At 49.0% G+C, this 22,134-nt stretch overlaps 1 protein-coding gene across 4 annotated transcripts in view; it reads left to right on the forward strand.

Moving 5' to 3' along the window:
- LOC134910537 (follicle-stimulating hormone receptor-like) overlaps positions 1-22,134 on the forward strand; it is a 292,849-nt gene that overhangs the window by 236,933 nt on the left and 33,782 nt on the right. For 3 of the 4 annotated variants that reach the window (XM_063918685.1, XM_063918684.1, XM_063918683.1), the window contains one exon: positions 15,166-15,243. The exons of the other annotated variant lie outside the window; for it this stretch is intronic. In XM_063918685.1, coding sequence (XP_063774755.1) covers positions 15,166-15,243 — 78 coding nt within the window. The remainder of the gene's footprint in view (positions 1-15,165; positions 15,244-22,134) is intronic. 4 annotated transcript variants of the gene reach the window in all.

Here is a 22,134-nt window from a genome sequence, read left to right on the forward strand (position 1 = left end):
TGGGGACAATTTTTTTGAAGTGCCATCCTGTCTGACACTGCAGTGCCACTCCTAGATGGGCCAGGTGTTTGTGTCGGCCACTTTTGTCGCTTAGCTTAGTCACACAGCGACCTTGGTGCGCCTCTTTTTTTTCTTTGCATCATGTGCTGTTTGGGGACAATTCTTTTGAAGTGCCATCCTGTCTGACACTGCAGTGCCACTCCTAGATGGGCCAGGTGTTTGTGTCGGCCATTTGTGTCGCTTAGCTTAGTCACACAGCGACCTTGGTGCGCCTCTTTTTTTCTTTGCATCATGTGCTGTTTGGGGACAATTTTTTTGAAGTGCCATCCTGTCTGACACTGCAGTGCCACTACTAGATGGGCCCGGTGTTTGTGTCGGCCACTTGTGTTGCTTAGCTTAGTCACACAGCGACCTTGGTGCGCCTCTTTTTTTCTTTGCATCATGTGCTGTTTGGGGACAATTTTTTTGAAGTGCCATCCTGTCTGACACTGCAGTGCCACTACTAGATGGGCCAGGTGTTTGTGTTGGCCACTTGTGTCGCTTAGCTTAGTCACACAGCGACCTTGGTGCGCCTCTTTTTTTCTTTGCATCATGTGCTGTTTGGGGACAATTTTTTTGAAGTGCCATCCTGTCTGACACTGCAGTGCCACTCCTAGATGGGCCAGGTGTTTGTGTCGGCCACCTGTGTCGCTAATCTTAGTCACACAGCGACCTTGGTGCGCCTCTTTTTTTCTTTGCATCATGTGCTGTTTGGGGACTATTTTTTTGAAGTGCCATCCTGCCTGACACTGCAGTGCCACTCCTAGATGGGCCAGGTGTTTGTGTCGGCCACTTGTGTCGCTTAGCTTAGTCATCCAGCGACCTCGGTGCAAATTTTAGGACTAAAAATAATATTGTGAGGTGTGAGGTGTTCAGAGTAGACTGGAAATAAGTGGAAATTATGGTTATTGAGGTTAGTAATACTATGGGATCAAAATGACCCCCAAATTATATGATTTAAGCTGTTTTTTAGGGTTTTTTGAAAAAAACACCCGAATCCAAAACACACCCGAATCCGACAAAAAATTTTTGGTGAGGTTTTGCCAAAACGCGTCCGAATCCAAAACACGGCCGCGGAACCGAACACAAAACCAAAACACAAAACCCGAAAAATGTCCGGTACACATCACTACTTAAAATACCCTACAGCTGGATACCAAACACCACCTTATTAGAGATGAGCGCCTGAAATTTTTCGGGTTTTGTGTTTTGGTTTTGGGTTCGGTTCCGCGGCCGTGTTTTGGGTTCGAACGCGTTTTGGCAAAACCTCACCGAATTATTTTTGTCGGATTCGGGTGTGTTTTGGATTCGGGTGTTTTTTTCCAAAAACACTAAAAAACAGCTTAAATCATAGAATTTGGGGGTCATTTTGATCCCAAAGTATTATTAACCTCAAAAACCATAATTTACACTCATTTTCAGTCTATTCTGAATACCTCACACCTCACAATATTATTTTTAGTCCTAAAATTTGCACCGAGGTCGCTGTGTGAGTAAGATAAGCGACCCTAGTGGCCGACACAAACACCGGGCCCATCTAGGAGTGGCACTGCAGTGTCACGCAGGATGTCCCTTCCAAAAAACCCTCCCCAAACAGCACATGACGCAAAGAAAAAAAGAGGCGCAATGAGGTAGCTGTGTGAGTAAGATTAGAGACCCTAGTGGCCGACACAAACACCGGGCCCATCTAGGAGTGGCACTGCAGTGTCACGCAGGATGGCCCTTCCAAAAAACCCTCCCCAAACAGCACATGACGCAAAGAAAAAAAGAGGCGCAATGAGGTAGCTGTGTGAGTAAGATTAGCGACCCTAGTGGCCGACACAAACACCGGGCCCATCTAGGAGTGGCACTGCAGTGTCACGCAGGATGGCCCTTCCAAAAAACCCTCCCCAAACAGCACATGACGCAAAGAAAAAAAGAGGCGCAATGAGGTAGCTGACTGTGTGAGTAAGATTAGCGACCCTAGTGGCCGACACAAACACCAGGCCCATCTAGGAGTGGCACTGCAGTGTCACGCAGGATGTCCCTTCCAAAAAACCCTCCCCAAACAGCACATGACGCAAAGAAAAAAAGAGGCGCAATGAGGTAGCTGTGTGAGTAAGATTAGCGACCCTAGTGGCCGACACAAACACCGGGCCCATCTAGGAGTGGCACTGCAGTGTCACGCAGGATGGCCCTTCCAAAAAACCCTCCCCAAACAGCACATGACGCAAAGAAAAAAAGAGGCGCAATGAGGTAGCTGTGTGAGTAAGATTAGCGACCCTAGTGGCCGACACAAACACCGGGCCCATCTAGGAGTGGCACTGCAGTGTCACGCAGGATGGCCCTTCCAAAAAACCCTCCCCAAACAGCACATGACGCAAAGAAAAAAAGAGGCGCAATGAGGTAGCTGACTGTGTGAGTAAGATTAGCGACCCTAGTGGCCGACACAAACACCGGGCCCATCTAGGAGTGGCACTGCAGTGTCACGCAGGATGTCCCTTCCAAAAAACCCTCCCCAAACAGCACATGACGCAAAGAAAAAAAGAGGCGCAATGAGGTAGCTGTGTGAGTAAGATTAGCGACCCTAGTGGCCGACACAAACACCGGGCCCATCTAGGAGTGGCACTGCAGTGTCACGCAGGATGTCCCTTCCAAAAAACCCTCCCCAAACAGCACATGACGCAAAGAAAAAAAGAGGCGCAATGAGGTAGCTGACTGTGTGAGTAAGATTAGCGACCCTAGTGGCCGACACAAACACCGGGCCCATCTAGGAGTGGCACTGCAGTGTCACGCAGGATGTCCCTTCCAAAAAACCCTCCCCAATCAGCACATGATGCAAAGAAAAAGAAAAGAAAAAAGAGGTGCAAGATGGAATTGTCCTTGGGCCCTCCCACCCACCCTTATGTTGTATAAACAAAACAGGACATGCACACTTTAACCAACCCATCATTTCAGTGACAGGGTCTGCCACACGACTGTGACTGATATGACGGGTTGGTTTGGACCCCCCCCAAAAAAGAAGCAATTAATCTCTCCTTGCACAAACTGGCTCTACAGAGGCAAGATGTCCACCTCATCTTCACCCTCCGATATATCACCGTGTACATCCCCCTCCTCACAGATTATCAATTCGTCCCCACTGGAATCCACCATCTCAGCTCCCTGTGTACTTTGTGGAGGCAATTGCTGCTGGTCAATGTCTCCGCGGAGGAATTGATTATAATTCATTTTAATGAACATCATCTTCTCCACGTTTTCTGGATGTAACCTCGTACGCCGATTGCTGACAAGGTGAGCGGCGGCACTAAACACTCTTTCGGAGTACACACTTGTGGGAGGGCAACTTAGGTAGAATAAAGCCAGTTTGTGCAAGGGCCTCCAAATTGCCTCTTTTTCCTGCCAGTATAAGTACGGACTGTGTGACGTGCCTACTTGGATGCGGTCACTCATATAATCCTCCACCATTCTATCAATGTTGAGAGAATCATTTGCAGTGACAGTAGACGACATGTCCGTAATCGTTGTCAGGTCCTTCAGTCCGGACCAGATGTCAGCATCAGCAGTCGCTCCAGACTGCCCTGCATCACCGCCAGCGGGTGGGCTCGGAATTCTGAGCCTTTTCCTCGCACCCCCAGTTGCGGGAGAATGTGAAGGAGGAGATGTTGACAGGTCGCGTTCCGCTTGACTTGCCAATTTTGTCACCAGCAGGTCTTTCAACCCCAGCAGACCTGTGTCTGCCGGAAAGAGAGATCCAAGGTAGGCTTTAAATCTAGGATCGAGCACGGTGGCCAAAATGTAGTGCTCTGATTTCAACAGATTGACCACCCATGAATCCTTGTTAAGCGAATTAAGGGCTGCATCCACAAGTCCCACATGCCTAGCGGAATCGCTCCCTTTTAGCTCCTTCTTCAATGCCTCCAGCTTCTTCTGCAAAAGCCTGATGAGGGGAATGACCTGACTCAGGCTGGCAGTGTCTGAACTGACTTCACGTGTGGCAAGTTCAAAGGGCATCAGAACCTTGCACAACGTTGAAATCATTCTCCACTGCACTTGAGACAGGTGCATTCCATCTCCTATATCGTGCTCAATTGTATAGGCTTGAATGGCCTTTTGCTGCTCCTCCAACCTCTGAAGCATATAGAGGGTTGAATTCCACCTCGTTACCACTTCTTGCTTCAGATGATGGCAGGGCAGGTTCAGTAGTTTTTGGTGGTGCTCCAGTCTTCTGTACGTGGTGCCTGTACGCCGAAAGTGTCCCGCAATTTTTCTGGCCACCGACAGCATCTCTTGCACGCCCCTGTCGTTTTTAAAAAAAATTCTGCACCACCAAATTCAAGGTATGTGCAAAACATGGGACGTGCTGGAATTTGCCCATATTTAATGCACACACAATATTGCTGGCGTTGTCCGATGCCACAAATCCACAGGAGAGTCCAATTGGGGTAAGCCATTCCGCGATGATCTTCCTCAGTTGCCGTAAGAGGTTTTCAGCTGTGTGCGTATTCTGGAAAGCGGTGATACAAAGCGTAGCCTGCCTAGGAAAGAGTTGGCGTTTGCGAGATGCTGCTACTGGTGCCGCCGCTGCTGTTCTTGCGGCGGGAGTCCATACATCTACCCAGTGGGCTGTCACAGTCATATAGTCCTGACCCTGCCCTGCTCCACTTGTCCACATGTCCGTGGTTAAGTGGACATTGGGTACAAATGCATTTTTTAGGAGACTGGTGAGTCTTTTTCTGACGTCCGTGTACATTCTCGGTATCGCCTGCCTAGAGAAGTGGAACCTAGATGGTATTTGGTAACGGGGGCACACTGCCTCAATAAATTGTCTAGTTCCCTGTGAACTAACGGCGGATACCGGACGCACGTCTAACACCAACATAGTTGTCAAGGACTCAGTTATCCGCTTTGCAGTAGGATGACTGCTGTGATATTTCATCTTCCTCGCAAAGGACTGTTGAACAGTCAATTGCTTACTGGAAGTAGTACAAGTGGGCTTACGACTTCCCCTCTGGGATGACCATCGACTCCCAGCGGCAACAACAGCAGCGCCAGCAGCAGTAGGCGTTACACGCAAGGATGCATCGGAGGAATCCCAGGCAGGAGAGGACTCGTCAGACTTGCCAGTGACATGGCCTGCAGGACTATTGGCATTCCTGGGGAAGGAGGAAATTGACACTGAGGGAGTTGGTGGGGTGGTTTGCGTGAGCTTGGTTACAAGAGGAAGGGATTTACTGGTCAGTGGACTGCTTCCGCTGTCACCCAAAGTTTTTGAACTTGTCACTGACTTATTATGAATGCGCTGCAGGTGACGTATAAGGGAGGATGTTCCGAGGTGGTTAACGTCCTTACCCCTACTTATTACAGCTTGACAAAGGGAACACACGGCTTGACACCTGTTGTCCGCATTTCTGGTGAAATACCTCCACACCGAAGAGCTGATTTTTTTGGTATTTTCACCTGGCATGTCAACGGCCATATTCCTCCCACGGACAACAGGTGTCTCCCCGGGTGCCTGACTTAAACAAACCACCTCACCATCAGAATCCTCCTGGTCAATTTCCTCCCCAGCGCCAGCAACACCCATATCCTCCTCATCCTGGTGTACTTCAACACTGACATCTTCAATCTGACTATCAGGAACTGGACTGCGGGTGCTCCTTCCAGCACTTGCAGGGGGCGTGCAAATGGTGGAAGGCGCATGCTCTTCACGTCCAGTGTTGGGAAGGTCAGGCATCGCAACCGACACAATTGGACTCTCCTTTTGGATTTGGGATTTCAAAGAACGCACAGTTCTTTGCGGTGCTTTTGCCAGCTTGAGTCTTTTCAGTTTTCTAGCGAGAGGCTGAGTGCTTCCATCCTCATGTGAAGCTGAACCACTAGCCATGAACATAGGCCAGGGCCTCAGCCGTTCCTTGCCACTCCGTGTGGTAAATGGCATATTGGCAAGTTTACGCTTCTCCTCCGACAATTTTATTTTAGGTTTTGGAGTCCTTTTTTTACTGATATTTGGTGTTTTGGTTTTGACATGCTCTGTACTATGCCATTGGGCATCGGCCTTGGCAGACGACGTTGCTGGCATTTCATCGTCTCGGCCATGACTAGTGGCAGCAGCTTCAGCACGAGGTGGAAGTGGATCTTGATCTTTCCCTAATTTTGGAACCTCAACATTTTTGTTCTCCATATTTTAATAGGCACAACTAAAAGGCACCTCAGGTAAACAATGGAGATGGATGGATTGGATACTAGTATACAATTATGGACGGGCTGCCGAGTGCCGACACAGAGGTAGCCACAGCCGTGAACTACCGCACTGTACTGTGTCTGCTGCTAATATATAGACTGGTTGATAAAGAGATAGTATACTCGTAACTAGTATGTATGTATAAAGAAAGAAAAAAAAACCACGGTTAGGTGGTATATACAATTATGGACGGGCTGCCGAGTGCCGACACAGAGGTAGCCACAGCCGTGAACTACCGCACTGTACTGTGTCTGCTGCTAATATATAGACTGGTTGATAAAGAGATAGTATACTCGTAACTAGTATGTATGTATAAAGAAAGAAAAAAAAACCACGGTTAGGTGGTATATACAATTATGGACGGGCTGCCGAGTGCCGACACAGAGGTAGCCACAGCCGTGAACTACCGCACTGTACTGTGTCTGCTGCTAATATATAGACTGGTTGATAAAGAGATAGTATACTCGTAACTAGTATGTATGTATAAATAAAGAAAAAAAAACCACGGTTAGGTGGTATATACAATTATGGACGGGCTGCCGAGTGCCGACACAGAGGTAGCCACAGCCGTGAACTACCGCACTGTACTGTGTCTGCTGCTAATATATAGACTGGTTGATAAAGAGATAGTATACTCGTAACTAGTATGTATGTATAAAGAAAGAAAAAAAAACCACGGTTAGGTGGTATATACAATTATGGACGGGCTGCCGAGTGCCGACACAGAGGTAGCCACAGCCGTGAACTACCGCACTGTACTGTGTCTGCTGCTAATATATAGACTGGTTGATAAAGAGATAGTATACTCGTAACTAGTATGTATGTATAAAGAAAGAAAAAAAAACCACGGTTAGGTCACTGGTATATACAATTATGGACGGGCTGCCGAGTGCCGACACAGAGGTAGCCACAGCCGTGAACTACCGCACTGTACTGTGTCTGCTGCTAATATATAGACTGGTTGATAAAGAGATAGTATACTCGTAACTAGTATGTATGTATAAAGAAAGAAAAAAAAACCACGGTTAGGTCACTGGTATATACAATTATGGACGGGCTGCCGAGTGCCGACACAGAGGTAGCCACAGCCGTGAACTACCGCACTGTACTGTGTCTGCTGCTAATATAGACTGGTTGATAAAGAGATAGTATACTACTAATATTATATACTGGTGGTCAGGTCACTGGTCACTAGTCACACTGGCAGTGGCACTCCTGCAGCAAAAGTGTGCACTGTTTAATTTTAATATAATATTATGTACTCCTGGCTCCTGCTATAACCTATAACTGGCACTGCAGTAGTGCTCCCCAGTCTCCCCCACAATTATAAGCTGTGTGAGCTGAGCAGTCAGACAGATATATAATATATATAGATGATGCAGCACACTGGCCTGAGCCTGAGCAGTGCACACAGATATGGTATGTATGTGACTGAGTCACTGTGTGCTGTGTATCGCTTTTTTCAGGCAGAGAACGGATTATAAATAAAAGTGGTGGTCACTGGTCACTATCAGCAAAACTCTGCACTGTACACTACTGAGTACTCCTAATGCTCCCCAAAATTAGTAAATCAAGTGTCTAAACGGAGAGGACGCCAGCCACGTCCTCTCCCTATCAATCTCAATGCACGTGTGAAAATGGCGGCGACGCGCGGCTCCTTATATAGAATCCGAGTCTCGCGATAGAATCCGAGCCTCGCGAGAATCCGACAGCGTCATGATGACGTTCGGGCGCGCTCGGGTTAACCGAGCAAGGCGGGAAGATCCGAGTCGCTCGGACCCGTGAAAAAAAACATGAAGTTCTGGCGGGTTCGGATTCAGAGAAACCGAACCCGCTCATCTCTACACCTTATAACATTAGTCTGTCCCCTCTTATCCTGTAAAGATGAATCCCTTTGTTCTGGAATCATTTAAACTGTTGTTACTTTCTGATGTGGTGCAGGGGGACTATGTGTACAATGTGCACTATTTGGATTAAATATGTAATGTTTTGATAGCCCTCCATGTGTTCACAAACTCCGCCGTAAATACCCATACCACGCGCAGGACCGCGGGAGCGACCATACACAAATTGCGGATATGTGCACGCACGGCGGAACAAGTGCACGCGCAGCGGGCATGTGTGTGTTGTGTGTACTGCAATATTTTTCGACTTTGACACCCTTCATCTATTGTTCGCAGCTGCAATACAATACAGAGAACAATACAGCAGGGGATTAAGTCATTGAAGGAGGGGATTAAGTCCGACTGGCCAGTCTCAGTTAATCCTATTAAAGGTCAAGATAAATGTGGACCCATCTGTACATCTGGGAAAATTTCAGCATGTCCCATGTTTTGCACATACAATTATGTGCCATCCTGTCTGACACTGCAGTGCCACTCCTAGATGGGCCAGGTGCTTGTGCTGCCCACTTGGGTCACTTATCTTAGTCATCCAGCAACCTAATTGCACCTTTTTTCTGCTTTGCATTATGTACTGTTTGGGGCCTAGTTTTTAAAAGTGCCATCCTGTCTGCCGCTGCAGTGCCACTCCTAGATGGGCCAGGTGTTTGTGCCGCCCACTTGTGTCGCTTAGCTTAATCATCCAGTGACCTCGATGCAACCTTTTGGCCTAAAAACAATATTGTGAGGTATGAGGTGTTCAGAGTAGACTGGAAATTAGTGGAAATGAATGTTATTGAGGTTAATAATACCGTAGGATCAAAATTACCCTCAAAATCTATTTTTTGGACAAGTTTTGGTAAGGTTTTGGGTGCGGCCAGGGCCGATGCTAGGGTGTTCGACTCCCACCTGCAAATTATAAATTTGCGCCCTCACATACTTTACAAAGGGATAGGCTAGCGCACATAATGCTCCCTGTAGAAGTGCCGCTTACACACAATGCCCTCTATTGTAGTGCCGCTTACACACAACACCCCCTATGGTAGTGCCGCTTATACACAATGCCACCTGTAGTAATGATGCTTACACACCCCTAGTAACAGTAACGCTTACACACTTGCTGTACCAGTGTCGTTTACACACCCCCTGTACCAGTGACGCTTACACATGTAACGCCCCCTGTAGCAGTGACACTTACACATGTAACGCTCCCTGTAGCAGTAACACTTACACACGTAACGCTCCCTGTAGCAGTGACGCTTACACACATAACGCTCCCTGTAGCAGTAACACTTACACATGTAACGCTCCCTGTAGCACTAACACTTACACACGTAACGCTCCCTGTAGCAGTGACGCTTACACACATAACGCTCCCTGTAGCAGTAACACTTACACACATAACACCCCCTGTAGCAGTGGCACTTACACATGTAACACCACCTGTAGCAGTGACACTTACACACGTAACGCTCCCTGTAGCAGTGGCACTTACACATGTAACACCCCCTGTAGCAGTGACACTTACACATGTAACGCCCCCTGTAGCAGTGACACTTACACATGTAACACCCCCTGTAGCAGTGGCACTTACACATGTAACACCCCCTGTAGCAGTGACACTTACACACATAACGCCCCCTGTAGCAGTGGCACTTACACATGTAACACCCCCTGTAGCAGTGACACTTACACATGTAACACCCCCTGTAGCAGTGGCACTTACACATGTAACACCACCTGTAGCAGTGACACTTACACACGTAACGCTCCCTGTAGCAGTGGCACTTACACATGTAACACCCCCTGTAGCAGTGACACTTACACACATAACGCCCCCTGTAGCAGTGGCACTTACACATGTAACACCCCCTGTAGCAGTGACACTTACACATGTAACGCCCCCTGTAGCAGTGACACTTACACATGTAACACCCCCTGTAGCAGTGGCACTTACACATGTAACACCCCCTGTACCAGTGACACTTACACACGTAACGCTCCCTGTAGCAGTGGCACTTACACACATAACGCCCCCTGTAGCAGTGGCACTTACACATGTAACACCCCCTGTAGCAGTGGCACTTACACATGTAACACCACCTGTAGCAGTGACACTTACACACATAACGCCCCCTGTAGCAGTGGCACTTACACATGTAACACCCCCTGTAGCAGTGGCACTTACACATGTAACACCACCTGTAGCAGTGACACTTACACACATAACGCCCCCTGTAGCAGTGGCACTTACACATGTAACGCCCCCTGTAGCAGTGACACTTACACACGTAACGCTCCCTGTAGCAGTGACGCTTACACACATAACGCCCCCTGTAGCAGTGGCACTTACACATGTAACACCCCCTGTAGCAGTGACACTTACACATGTAACGCCCCCTGTAGCAGTGACGCTTACACACATAGCAGTGATGCTTACAGATGTTATGCCCCCTGTAGTTGTGACGCTTACACATGTAACGCCCCCTGCAACAGTGGCGCTTACACACGTAACACCCTCTGTACCAGTGATGCTTACACACGTAACGCTGCCTGTACCAGTGATGCTTACACACATTATGCCGCACAGTCTCACACACACACACACACACACACACACACACACACACACACACACACACACAGATATACACATACAGTACATACTGTACATTACTCTGCTGCTTGGTCCTGTGTAGCTCCGCCCATTATTCCCATGTAGCTCTGCCCCCTCTTTAGGTCATCACACTGCACTTAGACGGTGGAGGGGAGAGGAGGCTTCATGCTGCCGGCCCCGCTGCCTGTCAGAGTCTGACAGGCGCAGCAGCAGCCGGCAGAAGCAGGGACAGCAGCTCAGCACACAGATGCAGAGCGGGGAGAGCGCCTATCCAGCCTGGTGCCTCCCTGTTTTGCATCCCTTTGCTGAGCGGCTAGCGCCTGGCCTGGGTGTGGCTTTAAAACTCACATTCTGCTACATTGGGCGAGTTGTATGTTGAAAATGGGAAAACATCTGGATGCGAGTATGCCCACTGCGAGTTGTGGTAACGGCAGCCACATGTTAAAGGCAGAGATAAATCCAGTACAGCAACAGGGGTAAACAAGCTGAACGTAATCATACTGAACAGGTAAAACCACAGAGGGGGATCTTATGCTGGGTACACACTGATAGATATATCTGCAGATCAATGGATCTGCAGATATATCTATAGGCGGATCGGGCAGTGTTCTGTGTATACACTGCCCGATCCGTCGTGATTGATGTCATGAAATGGGCTGGCATTTAAATGCGCCCGCCCAGTTAAGTGGTCAATCACCGGCGGCCTTTGCAGCATGTGAATGAGCGGTCAGCCAACGATGCACCTATATATCTGTAGATATGTGTGTGCTGCAGGGCCGGTGCGATATGTCTGTGAACAACAGCGTTCACAGCCATATCATTGGTACACACTCGCCGAGGGGCCAGCGATATATGGGTCGTTCAATAGAACAGACGTAAGTGACAGAGATCACTCCTGCAGATGGATTGATCTGTCTGTTGGCAGACCACAGTTTCCTTGACTTTCTGTGGGAGATAACTGGGCAGGGACCATGCGTTTGCAATGAACAGCCCCATTTAATGGAGGTGTCATGGGAGAGTCTTAGTCGAGGTAATTCAACTTCGATGCTTGTTTGCATTTGGTTGGATGTTTTGCACTTGGCATGTGACTAGTGACCATCCAGATACTAATGCAGTTGCATCTGCCAACGAAAAGCCAGTGGACGGGATAGGCTTTCACTTTCAGTCACATGGATTTTCTGCACTCTTCAGCAGATTCTCCCATCAGCGTACAGTATGAACGTCAGTACAATGCCATGACAGTACGGAAAAGGGGCATAAAGTGCTTATGACTCATTCAGAAGATCTGATCTGACTGACTGTGCTCTCACATATCTTGGGGGGTCCATAGCTTGCCAGTCAACAACAAGAACACTATAAAAGCACAGCCCTCCCAGTCTGGGACTGTTTAAGGATATTAAATGGGAAGGGAGTGGAACATGCTTAATTTGTTCACTTATTTATAAATATAAACATACTGTATTGCTAATCATGAACTGTAAACGTATCACTGCCTTTAGCAAATTGTACATTTAAATTATTTTTTACCTACTGTAAAATCCATTTTCCCTGTAAATATGACACATCTGTAAAAGGCATTATTAACATGTGCTTACCCTTACTGTCCTGTACTTGGTTGGTGGAGGAGAATACATTAGGCCCAAATTTAGCTTTCTGCTTTACATTCTAGATCACATCATGTAATGCTACATTTATAAGTATATTCTAGCTGTATAGGCCGGCATTGACAATCTTTTTTTATCTCTGTTTCTACTAGTCCTTCCCCCCTCACACACTCCTCTCTCCTTTTCTCTCCCTGACACTTTCTTCCCACTTCACTCTTCCTTCTTCCCCCCAATTGCTCTTTTCTCTACATCAGCGTTTCCCAAACTCAATCCTCAAGTACCCCCAACAGTTCATGTTTTCCAGGTCTCCTCACAGGATTGCAAGTGAAATAATTTGCTCCACCTGTGGGTCTTTTATAATGTGTCAGTGAGTAATGAATACACCTGTTCAACTGCTAGGTGACCTGGAAAACATGAACTGTTGGGGGTACTTGCGGACCGAGTTTGGGTACCACTGCTCTACCCCTTCTCCTACTTCCTCCCCCACTGTCTCTCTGTATCACTGCCCCCTCGCTGTCACCTGTGCACCTCTGACACTGGTGGGATGTGTCAGAGTTCATACCAACTGTCATTACATTTCACAATGTTGACATTCTTTATCAGCAGTCGATTATATTATATAGGTGTATACATCTTATGTTGTAAAATACCGTGTAACCATGGCAGGATCACTGGATGGAAGAGTTGCTGTACTGCAGAGATGGAATAACAGAATGAATGGAAACAATACAGTGTACCAGAGGCGGAACTACCGGCAGTGCAGGCAGTGCACTGCACTGGGGCCCGCCTCTGTCCAGGGGCCCAAGCATGTAATGAGTCAAACTGACTCATTACATGCCGCTGTGCGCTGCGGGCATCCGCTGCCCGCAGCGCACAGCCGCCCGGCGAAGAGAGGAGAGGAGAGGAGCAGCGGTACTACAGACGGGGGAAGGAGGAGGAGGGAGGCTGAGAAGGGAGCCGCAGCAGCGCTTTGTTACTGGTGGAGGCGCTGCTGCTGCTGCCCCTCTGCTTCCCTATAGGCTGTCTTCCGAGAACAGCCTATAGGGAAGCAGAGGGGCAGCAGCAGCAGCGCCTCCACCAGTAACACAGCGCTGCTGCGGCTCCCTTCTCAGCCTCCCTCCTCCTCCTTCTCTCCAGCCCAGGAATCGTCTCTGACGCTGCACCGAGGAGCCTGAGCCAGCGGAGAGGGTAAGTATAATTCTTCTTTCTTTCTTTCTTTCTTTCTTTCTTTCTTTCTTTCTTTCTTTCTTTCTTTCTTTCTTTCTTTCTTTCTTTCTTTCTTTCTTTCTTTCTTTCTTTCTCCTTCTTTCCTTCTTTCCTTCTTTCCTTCTTTCTTGTGCCTGCCTGCCGCAATGTGTAAAAATGGGGGACTACCTGCCGCACTGTGTAAAAATGGGGGACTACCTGCTGCACTGTGTAAAAAGGGGGGACTACCTGCCGCAATGTGTAAAAAGGGGGGCATACCTGCCGCAATGTGTAAAAAGGGGGGACTGCCTGCAGCAATGTGTAAAAAGGGGGGACTGCCTGCAGCAATGTGTAAAAAGGGGGGACTGCCTGCCGCAATGTGTAAAAAGGGGGGACTGCCTGCCGCAATGTGTAAAAAGGGGGGACTGCCTGCCGCAATGTGTAAAAAGGGGGAATCAGCCTGCCGCAATGTGTAAAAATGGGGGACTGCCTGCCGCTATGTGTAAAAAGGGGTAATCTGCCCGACGCAATGTGTAAAAAGGGGAATCTGCCTGCCGTAATGTGTAAAAAAGGGGGACTGCCTGACGCTATGTGTAAAACAGGGGAATCTGCCTGCCGTAATGTGTAAAAATGGGGACGCTGTCTGCCGTAATGTGTAACAAGGGCACGCTGTCTGCCGTAATGTGTAAAAATGGGGACGCTGTCTGCCGTAATGTGTAACAAGGGCACGCTGTCTGCCGTAATGTGTAACAAGGGCACGCTGTCTGCCGTAATGTGTAACAAGGGCACGCGGTCTGCCGTAATGTGTAACAAGGGCACGCTGTCTGCCGTAATGTGTAAAAAGGGCACGCTGTCTGCCGCTATGTGTAACAAGGGCACGCTGTCTGCTGTAATGTGTAAAAAGGGCACGCTGTCTGCCGTAATGTGTAACAAGGGCACGCGGTCTGCCGTTATGTGTAAAAAGGGCACGCTGTCTGCTGTAATGTGTAAAAAGAGGAATCTGTTCGCTGTAAGGTGTAAAAGGGTCTCTACCTGGTGTAGTGGTGCTACTGTGCGGCGTAATTTGAATAATGGAGACTACTGTGTTGGTATTATTTTGTGGCCACACCCCTTCCCCACGAAGCCACGCCACTATGTATTTTTGCGCGCGCCTACGGCGCGCACTGCCCCTGGGGTGGACTTGGATGGGGGGGGGGGCCCAAAGCATTTTGTCGCACCTGGGCCCACCGCTTGCTTGTTCCGCCACTGCAGTGTACTGAGTGCAGTGGGCTGCCTGTCATGTCATGTGGGGGGTGGGGCCACATGACAACACACAGAGCAGGCCCCACAAACAAGTCGGCCTACCAGGAATCTTCCTGGTGAGCCCTATGGCCAATCCGCCCCTGCTGTTAGATATCTGTATACAAAATATTATCTGGATTTTCCAGGCCCATTATTGGAGTCTATTTTAAGTCCATTGCATTATATTTATTTCACTCCTCTTCTAACATGTGGCATCAACATGTGGCATCCATTAAATTTAGTACCATCCACAGATGTCCATAGCAAAATGCATAGGAATGTCTTATGCAACTTTCATGCAGTTTAGCACCTGAACTGTATTTTTTCTGTTTTTAGAGATATTCAAGATAATATTAATATAAAGAAAATCGAAAGAAATGCATTTGCTGGACTCAGTAAAGAAAATGTCAGGTTGTAAGTATGCCAAAGTATTAGAAGACTATGGGCCTAATTCAGACCAGCAGCAAATTTGTTAGCAAATGGGCAAAATCATGTGCACTGCAGGAAGGGGGGGGGGGGGGGGGGGGGGGGGGGGGGGATATAACATAACATGTACAGTGATAGTTAGATTTGGGTGGGTTATATTGTTTCTGTGCAGGGTAAATACTGGCTCCTCTATTTTTACACTGCAATTTAGATTTCAGTTTGAACACACCCAGTGGTGCAAGTAGAAAAAATGTGTTATAGGTACTGTGTGTGCGCGCCAAAAATGAGTGTGGCCAAATGCCACATGGGGCATGGTCAATTAAAATGGGGGTGTGGTACACATATGGGGGGAGGGGCAGATACCCATATGACCCTAATAGTGCCAGATACACGTTGCCCCATAGTGCCAGATATACATTGCCCCACAGTGCCAGATACACATTGCCTCACTGTGCCAGAAACACAAATGCCCCCAGAGTGCCAGATACACATCACCCCACAGTGCCAGATACACATCGCCCCACAGTGCCAGATACACAAATGCCCCCACTATGTCAGATATACATTGGCCCCCATTGGCAGATACAGAAATGTCCCCAGTGCCAGATACACATTTCTCCCCAGTGGCAGATATGCTCCCAGTGCCAGATATGCCCCCAGTGCCAGATACACATGTTCCCCCAGTGCAAGAAATGCCCCCAGTGCCAGATACAGAAATGCCCCCAGTGCCAGATACACGTCTCCACAGTGCCAGATATGCCCCCAGTGCCAGATACACATGTCCCCGCAGTGCCAGATATGCCCCCAATGCCAGGTACACAAGCCCCCCCTTCCCCTGCTTCTCACCGCTGCTGCTGTGCTGTATTGGGTGTGAGGGGAGGAGAGCGCAGCCTGCGCCTCTCCTGCCCCTCAGTCTCCCTTGGCGGTGCAGGTCTCTACCTTCAATTCAGCGCCGATCCGTAAGCCAATCAAATCTTGTAGTCCGGCAACCAATCAGGATCCTTGGCTGCCGGTCCGTGAGCTCTGATTGGCTCACGGGCTGGCGCTGAATTGAAGACACTGAGGGGCAGGAGAGGTGCAGGCTGCAGCGGCGGTGAGCAGCAGCAGCGGTGGGAGTGAGCGTTGGCCCGTCGGCGTGGGTACGACGTACCCACGGCTAAATTCTTAAGGGTACGCCATACCCACCCGTTCCCGCCCATTTGCACCCCTGATCACACCCCACCCAAATATAACTCTCTCTGCACATGTTATATCTGTCCCCCTGCAGTGCACATGGTTTTGCCCAACTGCTAAAAAATTTACTGCTGCGATCAAGTCTGAATTAGGCCCTAACTTCCATACATACTGTATATAATTCTATATGAGGTAGAATGTGATTCCATGCTTTACAGATTAACGTTATTTTATCCCCCCCCCCTTTCAACGCCTCTCATTGGACCCTTAATTTAAAAGTTTATTGTCTAGAATAGAATGATGCAACTATCTGTATTTCTCTAACGTCCTTGAGGATGCTGGGACTCCGTCTGGACCATGGGGAATAGACGGGCTCCGCAGGAGATAGGGCACTTTAAGAAAGCTTTGGATTTTGGGTGTGCACTGGCTCCTCCCTCTATGCCCCTCCTCCAGACCTCAGTTTTACACTGTGCCCAGAGCAGGATGGGTGCACTGCAGAGAGCTCTCCTGAGTTCTCTGCCTAGAAGCATTTTTGTTTGGATTTTTTCTCTACTTTTTACTACTTTTTCACAGGAAGCACTGCTGGCAACATGCTCCCTGCATCGAGGGACTTAGGAGAGAGGGGCAGACCTTCTTGTCTAAGATAGGCTCTGCTTCCTCGGCTACTGGACACCATTAGCTCCAGAGGGGGTGAACGCAGGTTCTTACTGGGCGTCCACCCCCGGAGCCGCGCCGCCGTTCTCCTCACAGAGCTAGAAGAACAGAAGTCAGAAGTCGTCAGGCGGCAGAAGCCTTCAGCTTCACTGAGGCAACGCACAGCACTGCAGCTGTGCGTCATTGCTCCCATACACCTCACATACTCCGGTCACTGTAAGGGTGCAGGGCGCAGGGGGGGGGGGCGCCCTTGGCAGCAATATAAACCTCTGGTATGGCAAAAGACAATATACATGTACAGGTGGGCTCTGTACATGTATATAAAAGAGCCCCCGCCATATTTTAGTAAGTTTGAGCGGGACAGAAGCCCGCCGCCGAGGGGGCGGGGCTTCTCCCTCAGCACTCACCAGCGCCATTTTCTCTCCACAGCACTGCTGAGAGGAAGCTCTCCGGACTCTCCCCTGCTTACACACGGTGAAGAGGGTGTTTAAAATAGAGGGGGGGGGGCACATAATTGGCGGTTTACATATTAACAGCGCTGCTGGGGAAAAAACATTTTGTGTTGGTCTCCAGGGTCATTGCGCTGGGGTGTGTGCTGGCATACTCTCTCTCTGTCTCTCCAAAGGGCCTTGACAGGGATACTGTCTTCAGAAAAGGGGTTCCCTGTGTGTGTGAAGTGTGTCGGTACGCGTGTGTCGACATGTTTGACGAGGAAGGCTCGCTTAATGTGGAGGGGGAGTGTTTGAATGTCAGGTCGCCGTCGGCAACGCCGACACCGGAATGGGTGGATATGCTGAATGTCTTGAATGCAAATGTCAATCTATTGCATAAAAGGTTAGACAAGGCAGAAGCTAGGGATCAGTCAGGTAGCCAGTCCATGCCAGTCCCTGTGGCGTCAGGCCCTTCGGGGTCTCAGAAGCGCACCATATCCCAGATTGATGACATAGATACCGACACAGATACTGACTCTAGTGTCGACTATGAAGATGCAAAATTACAGCCGAAGGTGGCAAAAGGTATTCGGTACATGATTATTGCCATTAAAGAGGTTTTGCATATTACTGAGGAACCCCCTGTCCCTGACACGAGGGTACACATGTATAAAGAGAAAAAGCCTGAAGTCACTTTTCCATCCTCAAGCACATTTACACTCATTCAGGTACTATTGCTAGACCGGCTATGGCGTCGGCCTGGGTTTGTAGTGCGGTTGTGGCATGGGCAGATTCCTTATCTGCGGAGATTGACACCTTAGATAGGGATGCCATTCAAATGACCATAGAGCATATCAGAGATGCTGCCTTGTATATGACAGATGCTCAGAGAGACATTTGTTTATTAAGCTCCAGAATAAATGCTATGTCTATTTCTGATAGGCGGCTCTTGTGGACCCGGCAGTGGACGGGAGATGCCAATTCAAAGCGGCATATGGAGTCCTTGCCTTACAAGGGGGAGGAGTTGTTTGGAGACGGCCTCTCGGACCTTGTCTCTACGGCTACGGCTGGTAAGTCGAATTTCTTACCTTATGCCCCCCCCCGCAGCATACAAAGAAGGCACCTCATTATCAAATGCAGTCCTTTCATTCCAATAAAAACAAGCAGGTGCGGGGATTGTCCTTTGTTACCAGAGGGAAAGGCAGGGGAAAGAAGCTGCACACAGCTAGTTCCTAAGAGCAGAAGTCCTCCCCTGCGTCTGCAAAGTCCACCGCATGACGCTGGGGCTTCCCGGGGGGAGGCAGATCTGGTGGGGGCTCGTCTTCGGTTTTTCAGCCACGTCTGGGTTCACTCGCAGGTGGATCCCTGGGCATTAGAGATTGTTTCTCAGGGATATAGGCTGGAATTCGAAGACTTGCCTCCTCGCCGGTTTTTCAAATCGGCTCTGCCGGCTTCCCCGTCAGAGAGGGAGTTAGTGTTGGCAGCAATCCAAAAATTGTATATTCAACAGGTGATTGTCACAGTTCCTCATCTCCAGCAGGGAGAGGGATATTACTCATCCCTGTTTGTGGTCCCGAAACCGGACGGTTCGGTCAGACCCATTTTAAACCTAAAATCTCTGAACTTGTACTTTAAGAGGTTCAAGATCAAAATGGAATACCTCAGGGCGGTCATCACCAGCCTGTAGGGGGGGATTGGATGGTGTCCCTGGACATAAAGGATGCATACCTTCATGTTCCGATATTCCCACCTCATCAGGCGTTCCTGAGTTTTGCAGTGCAGGATGGGAGAAGTTGCTGGACAGCGTGTCTCTGTCCATGAAGACGTTGCAGATACACGGCTGGATTCTCAATATACCGAAGTCCCAGCTAGTTCCTACAACGCGTCTGATCTTTTTGGGCCTGATTCTAGACACAGACCAGAAAAAGGTTTTTCTTCCGATCGAAAAGGTTCAGGAACTCATGGCCATGGTCAGGAACCTATTGAAACCAAAGAAGGTTTCAGTGCATCAGTGCACGCGGGTCCTGGAGAAGATGGTGGCTTCATACGAGGCCATCCCTTTCGGCAGATTCCATGCGAGGATTTTTCAATGGGACCTCTTGGACAAGTGGTCTGGGTCCCATTTACAAATGCATCAAAGGATCACCCTGTCTCCCAGGACCAGGGTATCTCTCCTGTGGTGGCTGAACAGTGCTCACCTACTAGAGGGTCGCAGGTTCGGCATTCAGGACTGGGTCCTGGTGACCACGGACGCAAGCCTCCGAGGCTGGGGAGCAGTAACACTGGGAAGAAATTTCCAAGGTCTCTGGTCAAACCTGGAGACTTGTCTCCACATCAACGTCCTGGAGTTGAGGGCCATATACAACGCCCTGCGTCAAGCAGAGAACTTGCTTCGGAGAAAACCGGTTCTGATTCAGTCAGACAATGTCACGGCAGTGGCTCATATAAACCGCCAAGGCGGAACAAGGAGCAGAGTGGCCATGGCAGAAGCGACCAGGATTCTACGCTGGGCGGAAGGCCATGTAAGCGCGCTGTCAGCAGTGTTCATCCCGGGGGTGGACAACTGGGAGGCGGACTTCCTCAGCAGGCACGAACTGCATCCGGGAGAGTGGGGACTACATCAAGAAGTCTTTGCACAGATCACGGGTCGGTGGGGACTGCCTCAAATAGACATGATGGCGTCTCGTCTCAACAAAAAGCTAAAGCGGTATTGCGCCAGGTCAAGGGACCCTCAGGCGGTATCGGTAGACGCCCTGGTGACACCTTGGGTGTTCAGATCGGTCTATGTGTTTCCTCCTCTTCCTCTCATACCCAAGGTGTTGAGAATAATACGAAGAAGCAGGGTCAGAACAATCCTCATTGTTCCAGATTGGCCACGGAGGACTTGGTATCCGGAGCTGCAAGAGTTGCTCGCAGGGGATCCGTGGCCTTTTCCTCTAAGGTAGGACCTGCTGCGGCAGGGGTCCTGTCTGTTCCAAGACTTACCGCGGCTGCGTTTGACGGCATGGCGGTTGAATGCCGGATCCTAGCTGAAAAAGGAATTTCGGAGGAAGTCATTCCTACCCTGATCAAGGCTAGGAAAGACGTGACGTTAAAACATTATCACCGTATATGGCGGAAATATGTTTCTTGGTGTGAGGCCAGAGCTGCTCCTACGGAGGAATTCCATTTGGGCCGTCTACTTCACTTCCTTCAAACAGGAGTGACTTTGGGCCTAAAATTAGGGTCCATAAAGGTCCAGATTTCGGCCTTATCCATTTTCTTTCAAAGAGAATTATTATTCCTGAGGTACAGACTTTTGTGAAGGGGGTGCTGCATATTCAGCCTCCCTTTGTGCCTCCAGTGGCGCCTTGGGATCTTAACGTGGTGTTACGTTTCCTCAAGTCACCTTGGTTTGAACCACTCAAAACTGTGGAGTTGAAATACCTCACGTGGAAAGTGGTCATGTTGTTGGCATTAGGTTCGGCAAGTCGTGTTTCCGAATTGGCGGCTTTATCACATAAAAGCCCATACTTGGTTTTTCACGTGGATAGGGCAGAGTTGAGGACTCGTCCTCACTTTCTGACAAAAGTGGTCTCATCTTTTCATGTGAACCAACCTATTATCGTGCCTGTGGCTACATGGGACTTGGAGGATTCCGAGTCCCAGGATGTAGTCAGGGCTTTGAAGATTTATGTGACCAGTACGGCTCGGATCAGGAAGACTGAAACTTTGTTTGTTCTGTATGCGGCCAACAAGGTTGGCGCTCCTGCTTCAAATCAGACTATTGCTCGCTGGATCTGTAACACGATTCACCAGGCGCATTCTACGGCAGGATTGCCGTTACCGAAATCGGTTAAGGCCCACTCCACTAGGAAAGTGGGCTCTTCTTGGGCGGCTGCCCGAGGGGTCTCGGCATTACAGTTGTGCCGAGCAGCTACTTGGTCGGGGTCAAACACCTTTGCAAAGTTCTATAAGTTTGATACCCTGGCTGAGGAGGACCTCCTGTTTGCTCAATCGGTGCTGCAGAGTCATCCGCACTCTCCCGCCCGTTTGGGAGCTTTGGTATAATCCCCATGGTCCTTACGGAGTCCCAGCATCCTCAAGGACGTTAGAGAAAATAAGATTTTACTTACCGGTAAATCTATTTCTCGTAGTCCGTAGAGGATGCTGGGCGCCCGTCCCAAGTGCGGACTTCTTCTGCAAGACTTGTATATAGTTATTGCTTACATAAGGGTTATGTTATAGTTATCGGTTGAACCGTGGCTATGTTGTTGTTCATACTGTTAACTGGGTAGTTTATCACAAGTTGTACGGTGTGATTGGTGTGGCTGGTTTGGATCTTGCCCTTAGATTTACAAAAATCCTTCCTCGTACTGTCCATCTCCTCTGGGCACAGTTTCCCTGAGGTCTGGAGGAGGGGCATAGAGGGGGAGCCAGTGCACACCCAGAATCCAAAGCTTTCTTAAAGTGCCCATGTCTCCTGCGGAGCCCGTCTATTCCCCATGGTCCTTACGGAGTCCCAGCATCCTCTACGGACTACGAGAAATAGCTTTACCGGTAAGTAAAATCTTATTTTTATAAACAAGTTGGAGATGTCTTTTATGGGTATGGTATAGAAGTTTGACAGTTAAAAGATAGA

This window comes from Pseudophryne corroboree, chromosome 4 (genome assembly GCF_028390025.1).
Source record: "Pseudophryne corroboree isolate aPseCor3 chromosome 4, aPseCor3.hap2, whole genome shotgun sequence".
In the NCBI taxonomy this organism is placed as follows: Eukaryota; Metazoa; Chordata; class Amphibia; order Anura; family Myobatrachidae; genus Pseudophryne; species Pseudophryne corroboree.